Raw genomic sequence first — 14,193 nt, 5'->3', positions numbered from 1 at the left:
TAGAACCCAGAACCCACAAATCCCACTTGCTCGCTTGAGGAAGGTAGTTTGGCATAATTTTTAGGGCTCTATCAAATCTGCGTTCCGGAGAACGTGGAAGGAAAAGGAATACAGATATTAAAACAGAATTCAACAATGTTAAAAAAGTTAATCATAAGACCTGAACAAAATGCATCAGTGATTCGTATTTTCCTGCAACTTTCTGAAACGGCACAGGAATGCCCCCATCTGTGTGTGTGTGTGTGTATGTCTATACTTTGTGTAGCCGTTAGCAATGACGCTAATGATAACCATCTCTGGTAGATATGGTAAGGCTTTCCCAAAAACCTTCTCAATTAAATGTTAAACTACAAAGTAGCCTACCTGGTAAAATTATATGATTATTTGCATCAATCCAGTGGCCATTTGTTTAGCAAACTTTGCGATCACGAGTGCTACAGAAACCTATGCTAACCAAACACGGTGTGTTGCTGTTGTGCACTTAATTTACACACAATCTTAATTTCTTTAAAATTCAGAGCTCAAAAGTAGTCTCCTGATGTGGTTTAAGCATTGTTGTGAACTTAGAACATCCAATTTGGTTTTCTTTCTATAAAGATTGAGAGCAAAAACCTAAAAATAAATAAATAAATAAACTGCAACAAAACGAATTTGAGAAGTGATTTTATAGGGCCCTACATTTTGTAAATTTTTGGTGGTGGGCACCAATATTAATAATTTGATAGAAATATAATATTTTTATAGCGATATGAGCAAGGCATGTCATGATATCGGTTTATTCTTCCTGTTAAGCTACACAGTTCCGCAAAACTGGGATACATGACCGATCCTGCTTGCACAAAACCCTCTCACAGACCTTGTCACAGGCTTAGCATACTTAATTGCCTGATGATGGGCCGTCCACTGTGGATGGGCTTCCCATTGTAATCAAACTGGTTAGTTAGGTTCGAATTAAACCAGACTGACTCAACTTTGCATCCATTGAGCTATTTGGTACCATTTATACTTTCTAAACTAGAAAAGTTTTGGCGCCATAGTCTGACCAAGGAATAAAGGGATACTTCGAACAACCAAAACGGATGGACAATGTTGACAGGAAGGTTGAAAGGCACCATCACATACAATGACGCTGCAAGGTACAAGTGGGAGGCTTGATCACATTGGATACTCTGACAAAAGGGGCAGTGAGTGCCAATGGTGTGGCACTCCATTATAATATAAATTAAGTGCAGATGTACATGGGACACACCGCTAATATGACATTCTACATTTAAGGCACCTGTTATGGCTTGTGAGTGCTAGGCTACTTTTAGAACTACTGGCTGAAATTATATAAATATCCCACTGCATTTATTTGAAATGAACAACATACAAACGACAATACTAAACAAAATAAACAAGGTTTTTAACCGATGGTATTCCATGTTACATCCAGGTACATTCGTGATTCACAGGAAGAATAAAGCCATCTGGAAACAAATGAGCCACATCTACAAGATCAGAGAGAGCAGTTAATGAGTGTGTGACCCATAGAGATAAAGGACTATCATGGATATCACCCATTTTGGCAAAGACATTGCCATTGAGGGCTTCCACCATGCCGCCGCCATTTCAAAGTATTAAAAGTAGCCAACTGGATGGGGATTCCTATGGGTTGTAGCATCAATGGCACTGCCCATGCTGTCAAAGACACTATAATGTCAGAGATAAAGTTGAGTCCTCCCTCTCTCCCTTTGGTGTGACCCAATATCTGAAAACAAAAACACATACAAGCTATCCAAAGGAATGTGTGTTCCATCAATTACCCTGACACAAATGAGGGGGGGAGGGGTGAACATGCGAAAGACAAGTCTGAGGTACGTGATTCAAACCCAACAGACATCTCTTCAGACAGGGTTCACTGGGAGTGGAAAATAATGTACAATGGTGCAAATACTTCATTATTATTCAAGTCTTGGTTTTACAAAGGGAAAATATTAAAAACATTGTCACTTCTTCCTTTCTAAATGATGAGTAAATCGCTTATTCATGATTTAAGATTCCTTCATTGTTTGTCATCCCCTTTCAGAACAGAATGTCTTCGTTCTTTATAAGCGTCTCAACCACCTGTCTCTGGTAGCGGATGTCATTGAGCGCCGTCATCGCATCCAGGTCTGGGGCACGCATGAGGGTGGGCCCAAAAACAATGCCAAGGTTTTCTGCATTCATCAGGGTGTCTTTCTCATTTTGGGTTACCCTTTGAAGAGGAACAGGAAAGGGTCAGGGCAAAGAGAGAGAAAGCAACAACAACAACAAAAAACTTTAGGTGCCACTGACATGCTCATTCAAGGCCAAATTAGTTTTCTACCATAAAACAAATTATTGGCTACTGTTAACATATAATGCCTAGTAAAAAATATTAACTCTACAATTAATAATGATTAAAAAAAGGCCTGTCTTGATTGCATAAGTATTTGTCCTAAGATTTTCCTTAAGTCACACAATAAGCTGCTTCACAAGTACTTACACATTTTAACACTAGAACCGCCATTGGCCGACGGGCATTTGATTTTGTAATTAAAATAAGGCAGAGGCTGCGGATCCCACCCTCATGGATCCCTTTCCCCCAGAACTGAAGATTCGAATCACGTTGTGCATGTGATTCTTTGGCAAGCGCTGCTGAGTTTTGGCCGCATGAGAAAAATGTGACCATTCGCACAATCATCCGAAAAATCTCATATGAAATTAGGTGATGTAATTTGACTTACAGTATGTTATACTATGCTATTATATTCGGTTATGTTATATAGAATACTATCATTATGTGATCTTGTAGACATTGATTCAGCTTTGATCTAACTTTATTAAACAAGCATCATTCGCCAGGGTAGCATGTTCTCTGGGCAGCTCAACGAGTAGAGCAGAGACTGTGCAAAGTAGAGAACCCAGCACCTGAGCAGAAGCTTCGGACCTTTAGCTTGTCGGGAAGAGGGGTCCGGAGAAGACGGGACTGTAGCCACTCCTTTAAAATAAATCTGCAACATCGTCCTCCTTCCCTGACTTTTAAGTATTTGTATTTTACAATCCTCTAAAAAGACAAAACAAAATCGTTTTCAGGCCGTTTGTCTTGGCAATTAGGTGTCAAAAAACAGGCAAACGGCCTGAAAACGATGTTGTACCAACAGCTGATGTGTCTTTCCTCACTTCATGATTGAATTTGAATTAACTGAGTAATGATCATGACGATGGTGAAGGGGGTGATTGAATTTACAATGTACAACGCTTAGTTCACAATGGCAAGAAAAACAAAGTGAATTGATGCGCACACTGTATCGGAGATGGATTAGAATTTGGAACATCTCACTAGTTATTCATATGGAAAATTGTTATTTTTTTATTGTTTTATATTGCATTACATTATTATAAATACTATAACAGAATAAATAAATTGACATGGCAGGAATCAACTATTGATTTTATTGATTGTGCGATAAAGATGCTGTTAGATTCCACTGGAACAGGCAAAATACGTGCATGCCAGGGACTCCGTTAGGAAAATGTGGCGCCGCACATTTGACCGGCAGCATTTTCATTTAAATTACATTTGAGAAATGTACCAGACCCATAAGTTTGGGGAAGCAAATTTTCTCCATAAAAATGCACCTTTATAATATAAAATACCATTCATCATCACATTTGAAGACTGATGTAAGATCACATTACAAATAGTAGGCTATGACTCAATCACTGTTTGCAAATAAAATACTAATCAACGCATGGCTGAGCGAGTATAGTGTAGAGGCCTGGGCTATGTCAGATACATTTCTTCTTTCTTTGCACATGAAAAACACATTTCATGCAATTCTACTACACTTTATATGACTGAAGACATTAGCAGAATCTTTTTTAATAAGACACATTACAGGGTAGCCTACTCTGCTGAAACTGACAATTAATAAAAACAACGTTGTCCATATAATAGGCCTACGACAAGGGGAGACACAAATACGACGTCCATCTAAACTGGAGGAGGAAATTATTGTCCAAAAACAAACTTAAGTGGGACTGACCCAACAATGATAGTGTGAATATGCGCTGTGCATAAGGTAAGGTAGGCTATAGGACTACTGTTATTCGATCAATTAAGATGAACATTTTGATATCTAAAAGACAGATTAGTCTTTTCATTGTCTTCTCTTTACAGCAATAGCCATTTGCTTTCCAAACTATGTTTTCCTGCGATTGAATTTAGAAATATTGTAATATGCCTGGCTGGGCCTCTACTTTTCAGTGACAGTCGTAAATCAACAATCTATTTGGTATTTGCAGCGCTCGCTGCCTTTCCTTCCGACTGAAACTAATGATTCTCTGTGGCCAAATCATGCTTTAGTAGTCTATTTTGAATTATTTTACTTATTTCTGTATAGACAGGAGTAGGCTAATTCGGCTATATACATTTTTGCAATTTAATTAAATTTACTTGGGGAAATCTACTATACCCATAGTAGAAAAAAAGTTTAACTATTCTATTGGTCAGCTTGTCGAGAAAGCCCAGACGCAGTTGTGGGAGGATAGACACCACATTCATAAAAATCAGTAGGCCTACATTTTCTTTTTAAAAGCAATGAATCTGATACAACAGATCAAGACCGTTTAGCTTAAAATGTTGATAAACTATTATTTCTTAACATTATTAGCGCAGCAATACGCACAAGGCAGTAGGCTACACGCAAATTTGCATTTGGCTACCGGACAATGAAAGAAAGTTGAAATAAAAATAGAATATGAGAAATAAGCTACTAGTTTCAATGTCTTATTAAAATAATTGATATGATATGGTGACATTTTGCCTTGACTACGTTGAAACAAGGTAAAACATGCCTCATACTATGTAGTAAAATGCTCAGGTTTCAAACAATTAAGTAGCTATAGTATATGTTTTAAAAACGCATACTGCCTCCAGCTCATTGCAAAGTGGTGTGAGAATTACAAATAGCCATTTTTAATTGTGGACAAAAAACTATTTTTAACATTCTAATGGCTGTCAAAGGTGCTTCCACCAACTATTGTTCAGGTGCGCAAATATTTATGCAATCAAGACATCTCCAGATTTTTTTGTTATTGTTAAAACTTCTTTGGGATAGCCCCCTTTTTTCCCAATTTTCGCCTAAAATGACATACCCAAATCTTACTGCTTGTAGCTCAGGCCCTGAAGCAAGGATATGCATATTTGTGGTACCATTTGAAAGGAAACACTTTGAAGTTTGTGTAAATGTGAATTGAATGTAGGAGAATATAACACAATAGATCTGGTAGAAAAAAAAGAAAGAAAAAAAAAACGCTTTTTTTTCTCTTTCTACCACCATCTTTGAAATGCAACTGAAAGATCTCACTTCAAGCCATCACTCTGGTTGTAATTCTGATGGTGTCCACAAGATGGCAGCTGTGTATGCGCAAAGTTTCAGACAGATATCTTGAAGTATGAGCGAACTACATGACATATTAGTGTGAAGTCACCCAGGTACATTTGGGCAAATCGTGGAGACATTTGCATTCATATTACATTTTTATGCAAGAATATCGTCAAATCTGTATACTTGGACTTTGATTTAGCTTTTCCGGTATTAGTAGCCATATTATAAGTTCAACATTTGCAAAACAACCAGTTTTCATAACTTCGTAACTCGGAATATTCTTATAATTTTTGTCCAAAAGGAAAAGGCATGCTGTCGCACAAGGTTAACAGCTGCATTTTGCGACAGATACAGGGTTTCCGGATACTCCCGTAAAGACCAGCTCATTGGCTATCTAGCTATCTTTGTTTGACCCCGATTGATGCTTATTTGACAAAGTTGATCAAGTGAAGACCGCCAGTGTCATTGGCGTGCCATGAAGGCGTCGCTCTCTGACCAAATTTGGTGTCCTATAGGATATACTACAACCCTAATGATATAGTGAAGTCTGGTTACGTTATAGGATCTCAGAGGAATAGATACAAATGTGATTTGACTGGTTGAAACAACGTTTAGGGTTAGATTTTCACAGATTCTGTTCTTTGCAAATTGAACAAGTGGAAATACAAAATCGATTGTGCATGCTATATGGACCTTTTTAAGATATGAAAAAGGATCTTATCCAACAAAACAACACTTCATGTTATCTCTGGGACCCTTTGGATGATAAATCAGAGCAAGATTTCAGAATGTAAGTACACATTTCACCTTCAGCGGTGAATTTATCAAACCTATCATGGTGAAAAAAGTGTTTTGTTGTTAGGGGCTCTCAAACAATAGCATGGCATTTTTTCACAGTAATAGCTACTGTAAATTGACAGTGCAGTTATATTAACAAGAATTTAAGCTTTCAGCCGATATAAGACACATACGTACCGACATTTGTTGTTTTTCTCAAATCTGCGATCGTGACACAAGGCTCTGCATGATTTACAACTGTCCCGTTAACGGGACGCTGATTAAATAGACTGTACAATCTAATCATTGTCTCTACTCAATGACTAGGCCTGTTCTACCATAATATACTACAATATCTGGTCTCACCTCTTTAAGTGGGCCATGAGATAACACAGTGTTTCACAGTGTGCAGGTGGCAGCAGCTTCAGAGCTTCATGATGGGCCTCTAACCGCTTGTCTGGATCTGTAATCTCTAGAACCAGACAAAACGGACACACAGTCAGCGTCTGCAGGATAGGAACCATAACACACACCCAATAAAAATAAAAATATTCATTAAACAGGCTAAGTTTAGGACTAACTTGCTGCCTCCATGAACCTTGGGTAGGCGTCATACGTGATAAGAGGAATAGGTAAATCCCTGAAGTACAGTTTCAGTGCGCCAGTGATTATATTGATGTCTTCATACACATTCACAGAAATGTCCGCCTTTTCACCATCTATTGGGAGACAGAGGGAGAATTTTTTAACTTAACTATAGATGGGGCAGTTAATTAAAAGATGCCACAACGGTTGCATGCATCCAAAAGGAGAACTTAGAATTACATTGTTTTGTGGCTATGCAGCCGGTCTATAGATTATAAACTCAGTTGGCACTCGATTGGTGTTACTTGATAACTGCCATTAACAATTCAATCAGTTTTTGTCCAACCTAGTCCCCGCAATCTTGCAGCAATATCAACAATAGTCCTTGAAAAATGCTGTCCATGCCCTAAGTCCAATTGATACCCACTGACTGCCCCACCCAGAAAGCAGGTAACTGAATGCAATACAGTGGCAAAGGAAAAAGGGCCCTGCCTCTGTCAAAAGCCAGCTTCACATCTTCAATCAGATCACTGAAGCCTGAGATTCTGTACAGGCCCTCAGACTGAACACCTACAGTTAGAGAAGGACGGGAGAGAAAGACAATGACAAATTAAACAGCTTTACATTTATCAAACTAACACCAGTGCAAATTCATACCTCTCCATTACTTGTCAGGAAATTCGAGTAACATGAACATTGTTACTGGAGGATGTCTGAAACCATAACAACCGTATAGCAAAAAAAACATCACAAGTGGGTCATTTTCTACTGCTCACCTCTAGACTCAATCTCTTGTATGCACATGTCCACCACCATGGGTCGCTTGGAATTGTGGGCTTTTACCAGGGTCGTAAGGTCACAACTGTATACTTTCTTGACATGCTTGAGGTCAGGCTTACAGTCGTTTGGCACCATTTTGGAACACTGTTTGTGGACATTCAAACCGCAATCTGGGCAGAAAAAGAGATGAGCAATAATGCTGTATCATTTAATTGAACCTTTATTTTGGCAGGGTAAGTCCTGCATGGTAGTATCATTATCACAATTTAAAATGGCAGGCAGCACTAAAAACGATTATTCTGTTACAACGCATAAAAGCATCCTCAATGTTATGTCAATCTGATTGCTTTTCCAATTGGAGATGAATTGTGTATGTTTTATTTAACCTTTAATTAGTCAGGGGGTCCCATTGAGACCAGCCTTGTTTGCAAGGGAGCCCTGTATTACAAGAGCAAAAAGCAATTACACATTAGTTAGACAAATACTTCAAAACAATAAAAAATACAATAGTAAGAACCCACTCTATCATGCACATACTTTCTTAAGGTCTGCAGTGGCGATCTCTGATAAATTTGCCCTTAAAGTGGCATTGAAAACTAGAGCAAATCAAATTGTATTCGTCACATGCGCTGAACACAACATGCTTACTTACAAGCCCCTAACCAACAATGCAGTTTTAAAAAATATGGATAAGAATAAGAAATAAAAGTAAGAAGTAATTAAAGAGCAGCAGTAAAATAACAATAGCGAGACTATATACAGGGGGTACCGGTACAGAGTCAATGTGCGAGGGCACCGGTTAGTTGAGGTAATAAATACATGTAGGTAGAGGTACTAAAGTGACTATGCATAGATGATAACAACAAAGAGTACCGTAATTTCCGGACTATAAGCCGCTACTTTTTCCCACGCTTTGAACCTCGCGGCTTATACAATGACGCGGCTAATTTATGGATTTTTCCCGCTTTCACAAGATTCATGCCGCCAAAAAACTGAGCACCGTCACATAATGTGACGTAAATCGAGCGCGCTCAAACTTCCCATCATTCTGATTACGGTAGTCATTTTGTCACCCTCATCATGGCAAAGACACGGAGAAATGCATATGATGCAGCTTTCAATTTGAAGGCGATCGATCTGGCTGTTGGAAAAGGAAATAGAGCTGCTGCACGGGAGCTTGGCCTTAATGAGTCGATGATAAGACGTTGGAAACAGCAGCGTGAGAAACTGACTCAGTGCAAAAAGACAACAAAAGCTTTCAGAGGAAAGAAAAGCAGATGGCCCGAACTAGAAAATGAGGCTTTGGTGACAAGTGGGGAGAAATCCTTCACTAAAACGGGCCGCATGCGAAGAGCAACTTATGGTCAAGTCTGCCAGTGGGTCCTGACAGCGTGGAGCATTGTCAAAAAATCCACTATCATCAACGGGTTTCGAAAGGCTGGACTGCTGCGTATTGAAGAGGGCAGCATGAGCTCAGCGGGGAATTTGCCTCCGGATGAAAGTGACGAGAGCGACAATGAAAACGATCCAACATCGGATGAAGCAATTCTGAGGCTATTCAACTCCGACACCGAAGGAGATGACTTCAGTGGTTTCAGTGCACAGGAGGAAGATAGTGACCAATGACTTTCTTGGTAGGCTACTGTTTACTGCAATTTTTTTTAAATTTTTGTTACAAGCCGTGTTTCGTTTAAAAAGCCTATTTATTTTTGTTACAAGCCGTGTTTCCTTTAAAGGCTGTGTAAAGTTAATTTGTTTCAATGTACCGGTAGGCACCTGTGGCTTATAGACATGTGCGGCTTTATGTACAAAATACATATTTTCTTTAAATTCAGTGGGTGCGGCTTATATTCAGGTGGCCTTAATAGTCCAGAAATTACGGTAGCAGCGGTGTAAAAGAGGTTGAGAGGGGGGGATGGGCAATGCAAATAGTCTGGGTAGCCATTTGATTAGATGTTCAGGAGTCTTATGGCTTGGGGGTAGAAGCTGTTTAGAAGCCTCTTGGGCCTAGACTTGGCACTCCAGTACCGCTTGCGTGCAGTAGCAGAGAGAACAGGGTGGCTGGAGTCTGACAATTTTTAGGGCCTTCCTCCGACACTGCCTGGTAGAGGTCCTGGATGGCAGGAAGCTTGGCCCCAGTGATGTACTGGGCCTCGGGTCAGATGCCGAGCAGTTGCCATACCAGGCGGTGATGTAACCGGGTCAGGATGCTTTCGATGGTGCAGCTGTAGAACTTTTTGAGAATCTGGGGACCTATGCCAAATACTTTCAGTCTCCTGATGGGAAAAGCTGTCGTGCACACTTCACAACTGTCTTGGTGTGTTTGGACCATGATAGTTCATTGGGGATGTGGACACCAAGGAACTTGAAACTCTCGACCCACTCCAGTACTCGTCGATGTTCATGGGGGCCTGTTCGGCCCACCTTTTCCTATAGTCCATGATCAGATCCTTTGTCTCGCTCATATTAAGGGAGAGGTTATTGTCCTGGCACCACACGGCCAGGTCTCTGACCTCCTCCCTATAGGCGGTCTCATCGTTATTGGTAATCAGGCCTATCACTGTTGTCATCAACAAAATTAAATGGTGTTGGAGTCGTGTTTGGCCACACAGTCGTGGGTGAACAGGGAGTACAGGAGGGGACTAAGCATGCACCCAAGGGACCCCTGTGTTGAGGATCAGCGTGGCAGATGTGTTGTTGCCTACCCTTACCCTTATGTAAACGTCAGTTTTTTGATTTAATACATTTGCAAACATTTCTAATAACCAGTTTTTGCTTTGCCATTATGGGGTAAACAATTTAATAAATTTTAGAATAAGGCTGTAACGTAACAAAATGAGGAAAAAGTCAAGGGGTCTGAATACTTTCCGAAACCAATGTAGGTTTTCAAATGTTTTCCCTAAAATAAAGGTTAAATTAAAAAAATATAATAACGGCAGTCAAGCATCCAAGCTAACTGGCTAACATTGACTAGCTTGCTAGCTACTTTAAAGACAAAAATGAGAGAACAGCTTACTCTGACTAATTTTACTCACCTTTGCTGAGCTGGTTAGACTATTTTCATGTTATCAAGAGGGTTAGTGATTGTAACTTACTGGCAACATTTCAATTCGTTGTTTTAGCCGATGTTAACTGGCACCTGTCATTTCAACAGGCACAACTTGTCGTTCGTAAATTCATCAATTATTCTGTGCTCCGACACTCTCAAACCAGAGTGCTCTGAACTCTAATAGATTACCAGATTGAATTTACGAATGCCCTGTAGACACTGGTATGGCGCTGTATATGACATCTCCTCGAAACCTGGTTCAAACTAGCTGTGTGTTAAAAGACAAAACACAAAGCAGAGACCACAGTTTGCTTCCCACCCTCCCTTTACCTGCACATTTAACTCCCTGAGCGATGAGGCCCCACATGAAGTTGGCACAATATTCACACCAGTGGGGTCCCCGGAAGGTGTGCACCTGCAGGGGAGAGGACGGAAAACATGGTCACTTTTTTACTGGATGGAAGGATAGATGGACATACTAGGCTTTCCCCTGGCTCTCCACAGCCTGCGCACACTGAAGGAGCCAATTGGGAATTATCCCTGTGAGAGAGATAAGCAGCGCTAGAAAGCAGACTGGCAGGCCTTATAATGTGGGTTGGAAAGTGTGTGTGTGTGTGTGTACCATGGTTGACAATGCCAGGGTTATCACATATCTAAAAGGGACTACATCAAACAAATGCCTAGTTCTGCCAGGTAATGGCTAGACCAATCAGAAATGCTCAACATTTATCTGTGAAAAGCATGGTGGACTCAGACCCCTTGTTTTAGATTGCTATTTTGGGAATGGGAACGTGGAGGATAGGCATCTTGTGCAAATGACAAGACAAACAACAAATGAGAAAACCTAATGACTGGTGTTATAGTGGTCTTGGTATTTTTAAAAATCTCACAAAACAAAATGTATTATTTTCACATGCTCTAGTAAAATTATATCTGGCTGAGATTATTTTAGGAGAAGATGGTTGCTGTGTTTGACTGGTAAGAGGCGTGGTTAGCAAGATGCGGCTAGATTCTGTGAGGGTCCCCAAGCGTCTGGCTGGGCAGAATGGGATTAAGGGCTGTGTTGTGTTCTGTCAGGTTGTGTCTCCCTCTCCCAGTTTATATGAGCTACTAACGACAGGTCCGGTAGCCAGTCAGACTACACTATCAGTTGCTGAGGACTACTACAATCCCTCCTCCTTCATGACAACTCAAAATGCTGCTCACTAGTCAGAAGCCGATCAGAATTTAGATTTAATCTTTTACAAAGAGGCAATTCTCTCCCCCGTCATTCCAAAAATGTAAAATATGCCAATCAAACAACCTCAAATGTGATATAACCACCATAAAGGCAGTGAAAAAGAAAGAGCAGAAGAGGAAAAGTAAGAAACGCTGAGCAGGCAGGTTCAGGTCTTACCTTGAAATTGTGGACTTTCTCATACTTGGTCGCGTGGTCGTTGTCCTTCAGGGTGGCTCGACGGACCAGTGAGGTGAGCTGTGAATAGGCAAACAGTTTGAGAGGTTGCCAGAAGGTGGCACGGGGCTTCTGGGTCCCTGACCCCATCCTCACACCCAGGGCTGTGGCCATAATGTCTTTCTGCGCCCCCTCCTTCTTAGCCTCTTGTACCAGAGACTTCTTCCCCCTCCCTGACTATGTACAACTCCCTGGATGGCATGATGGGTGGGTAATAAAAGGGAAATTCCCCCAATTTTCTCAGAACAGCTGATGTGATGCCTATGTGGAGGACAGACAGAGCTGGAGAGCGACCTCAGAGGTCAACTCGGAGCAGCTCAGAGCAAGCCTGTACTCAGCACTGCTGCTTGCATCGTTAAAATCAACGCATCAAGTAAACCAAAACAAGCCAACGAAAGCAGTAGGTAAAATCCACTAAGAATCCAAAGATCTGAAAGGAAAAAAAAGAGGAGTAAAAAAGTAGTTTGAGTATTCCTTTAAAATTACAGTGCCACAGAATTGTGTCCTTAATCCTGTGCTGATCAGGGTGTCTAAACGAGATTCCTCCTCAAAAGATCCGGCTTGACTGTGTGCATCAATGCAGATGAGGTGGGTGGCTGATTTTATCCTCTCCATGTCGCGCTGATACTGTCACTGGTGCACAGACAAAACCCAGAGTGAATACAGCCATTGGGCGGGGGGGGAGGAAGCAAGAGAGAGAGAGAGAGCGAGTGAGTGAGAGCAGGTGGAGCATTGGGTAGTCACTGCTGGATCTAAATGCCACATTGAAAATAAGCCAATCAGAGAAAAGAACAGGCTCGGCTTTATCACCAGTGCTATAGTATATTCCTATTACCCCACAGGCAGAGGGAGAGAGAGCTCAATCCTACAATACAGCTCAATGTCACTGTAGCTCCAGGGTTGAGACTGAGCATTAATCTGAAAGCTACAAAAACACTACAAAAACACTACATCTACCACATACAGAAGAAAATAATTCCCCAAATTTTAGGATATGGTGCAATTGATTGAACTTTCAGACAACTTAGTCCAACATGGTTGTAACTTCCAGAGAAAAAAATCTATATAGGATCTGCATGTATTCAAAAAAGCTATTTACAACAACAAAAAATTACGCATTACTTGTTATATACAGTGCATTCAGAAAGTATTCAGACCCTTCGACTTTTTCCACATTTTGTTACGTTACAGCCTTATTATAAAATTGATTCAATCGTTTTTTCCCCCTCATCAATCTACACACAATACCACATAATGACAAAGCAAAAACAGGTTAAGACATTTTTGCAAATGCATAAAATAAAATAAAAATTAACATTTACATAAGTATTCAGACACTTTACTTTGTTAAAGCACCTTTGGCAGTGATTACAGCCTTGAGTCTTCTTGGGTGTGATGCTACAAGCTTGGCACACCTGTATTTGTGGAGTTACTCCCAAAGATTTCTCCCTCTCCCACTCACCTTTTATCCTTACTTCTAAATTTGCCCGATTGCATCTTCCCCTCACACTCTCTGCATCTCCCTCTCCCACCACCATCTTCAACCCTCTGTGTGTGTAGCACTCTCTTGGTGGTGAGGTCCAAAAGTATTTGGACAGTGACATTTTTGTTGTTTTGGCGCTGTACTCCAGCACTTTTGATTTAAAATGATACAATGAAATATAAATTACAGCACTTTTGGTACATAGCCCATTATAGGCAACCAAACGTATTTGGACAAATTCACTTAGAGTAGTCAAAAACTTCATATTTGGTCCCACAATTCCTAGCATGCAATGACTATAACAGGCTTGTGACATTACAAACTTGTTGGATGCATTTGCAGTTTGTTTTGGTTGTTTTTCGGGTTATTTTGTGTCCAATAGAAATTAATGGTAAATTATGTACTGTCTCATTTGAGTCACTTTTATTGTAAATAAGAATAGAATATGTTTCTGAACACTTATGCATTAATGTGGATGCTACCATGATTACGGATAATCTGGAATGAATTGTGAAAAATTACGATTGAGAAAGTTCGAGGCATAAATATCATACCCCCAAGAAATGCCATTACCAACAACAGGAGAGGTTTGCATTTTTAGGGGGGAATGATATTTATGCCTCCAACATGCTCACTCATCAATATTCAAGATTCATTCAGGATTATCTGTAAT

General features: G+C 40.3%; 1 protein-coding gene across 1 annotated transcript in view; it reads right to left on the bottom strand.

The window, feature by feature from the left end:
• Nucleotides 1-993: 993 nt before the first annotated feature.
• Nucleotides 994-14,193, bottom strand: part of LOC120033757 (N-chimaerin-like) — a 40,228-nt gene continuing 27,028 nt past the window's right edge. The window contains exons 8-14 of the mRNA XM_038980213.1: nucleotides 11,981-12,058; nucleotides 10,915-10,999; nucleotides 7,532-7,705; nucleotides 7,248-7,325; nucleotides 6,752-6,889; nucleotides 6,537-6,642; nucleotides 994-2,236 (exon numbers count right to left, since the gene is read on the bottom strand). Coding sequence (XP_038836141.1) covers nucleotides 2,065-2,236; nucleotides 6,537-6,642; nucleotides 6,752-6,889; nucleotides 7,248-7,325; nucleotides 7,532-7,705; nucleotides 10,915-10,999; nucleotides 11,981-12,058 — 831 coding nt within the window. The 3' untranslated portion in view covers nucleotides 994-2,064. The remainder of the gene's footprint in view (nucleotides 2,237-6,536; nucleotides 6,643-6,751; nucleotides 6,890-7,247; nucleotides 7,326-7,531; nucleotides 7,706-10,914; nucleotides 11,000-11,980; nucleotides 12,059-14,193) is intronic.

This window comes from Salvelinus namaycush, chromosome 40 (genome assembly GCF_016432855.1).
Source record: "Salvelinus namaycush isolate Seneca chromosome 40, SaNama_1.0, whole genome shotgun sequence".
Classification (NCBI taxonomy): Eukaryota; Metazoa; Chordata; class Actinopteri; order Salmoniformes; family Salmonidae; genus Salvelinus; species Salvelinus namaycush.
Note: the sequence above shows the minus strand (reverse complement) of the source record. Positions and strands in the feature narration are given on the sequence as shown.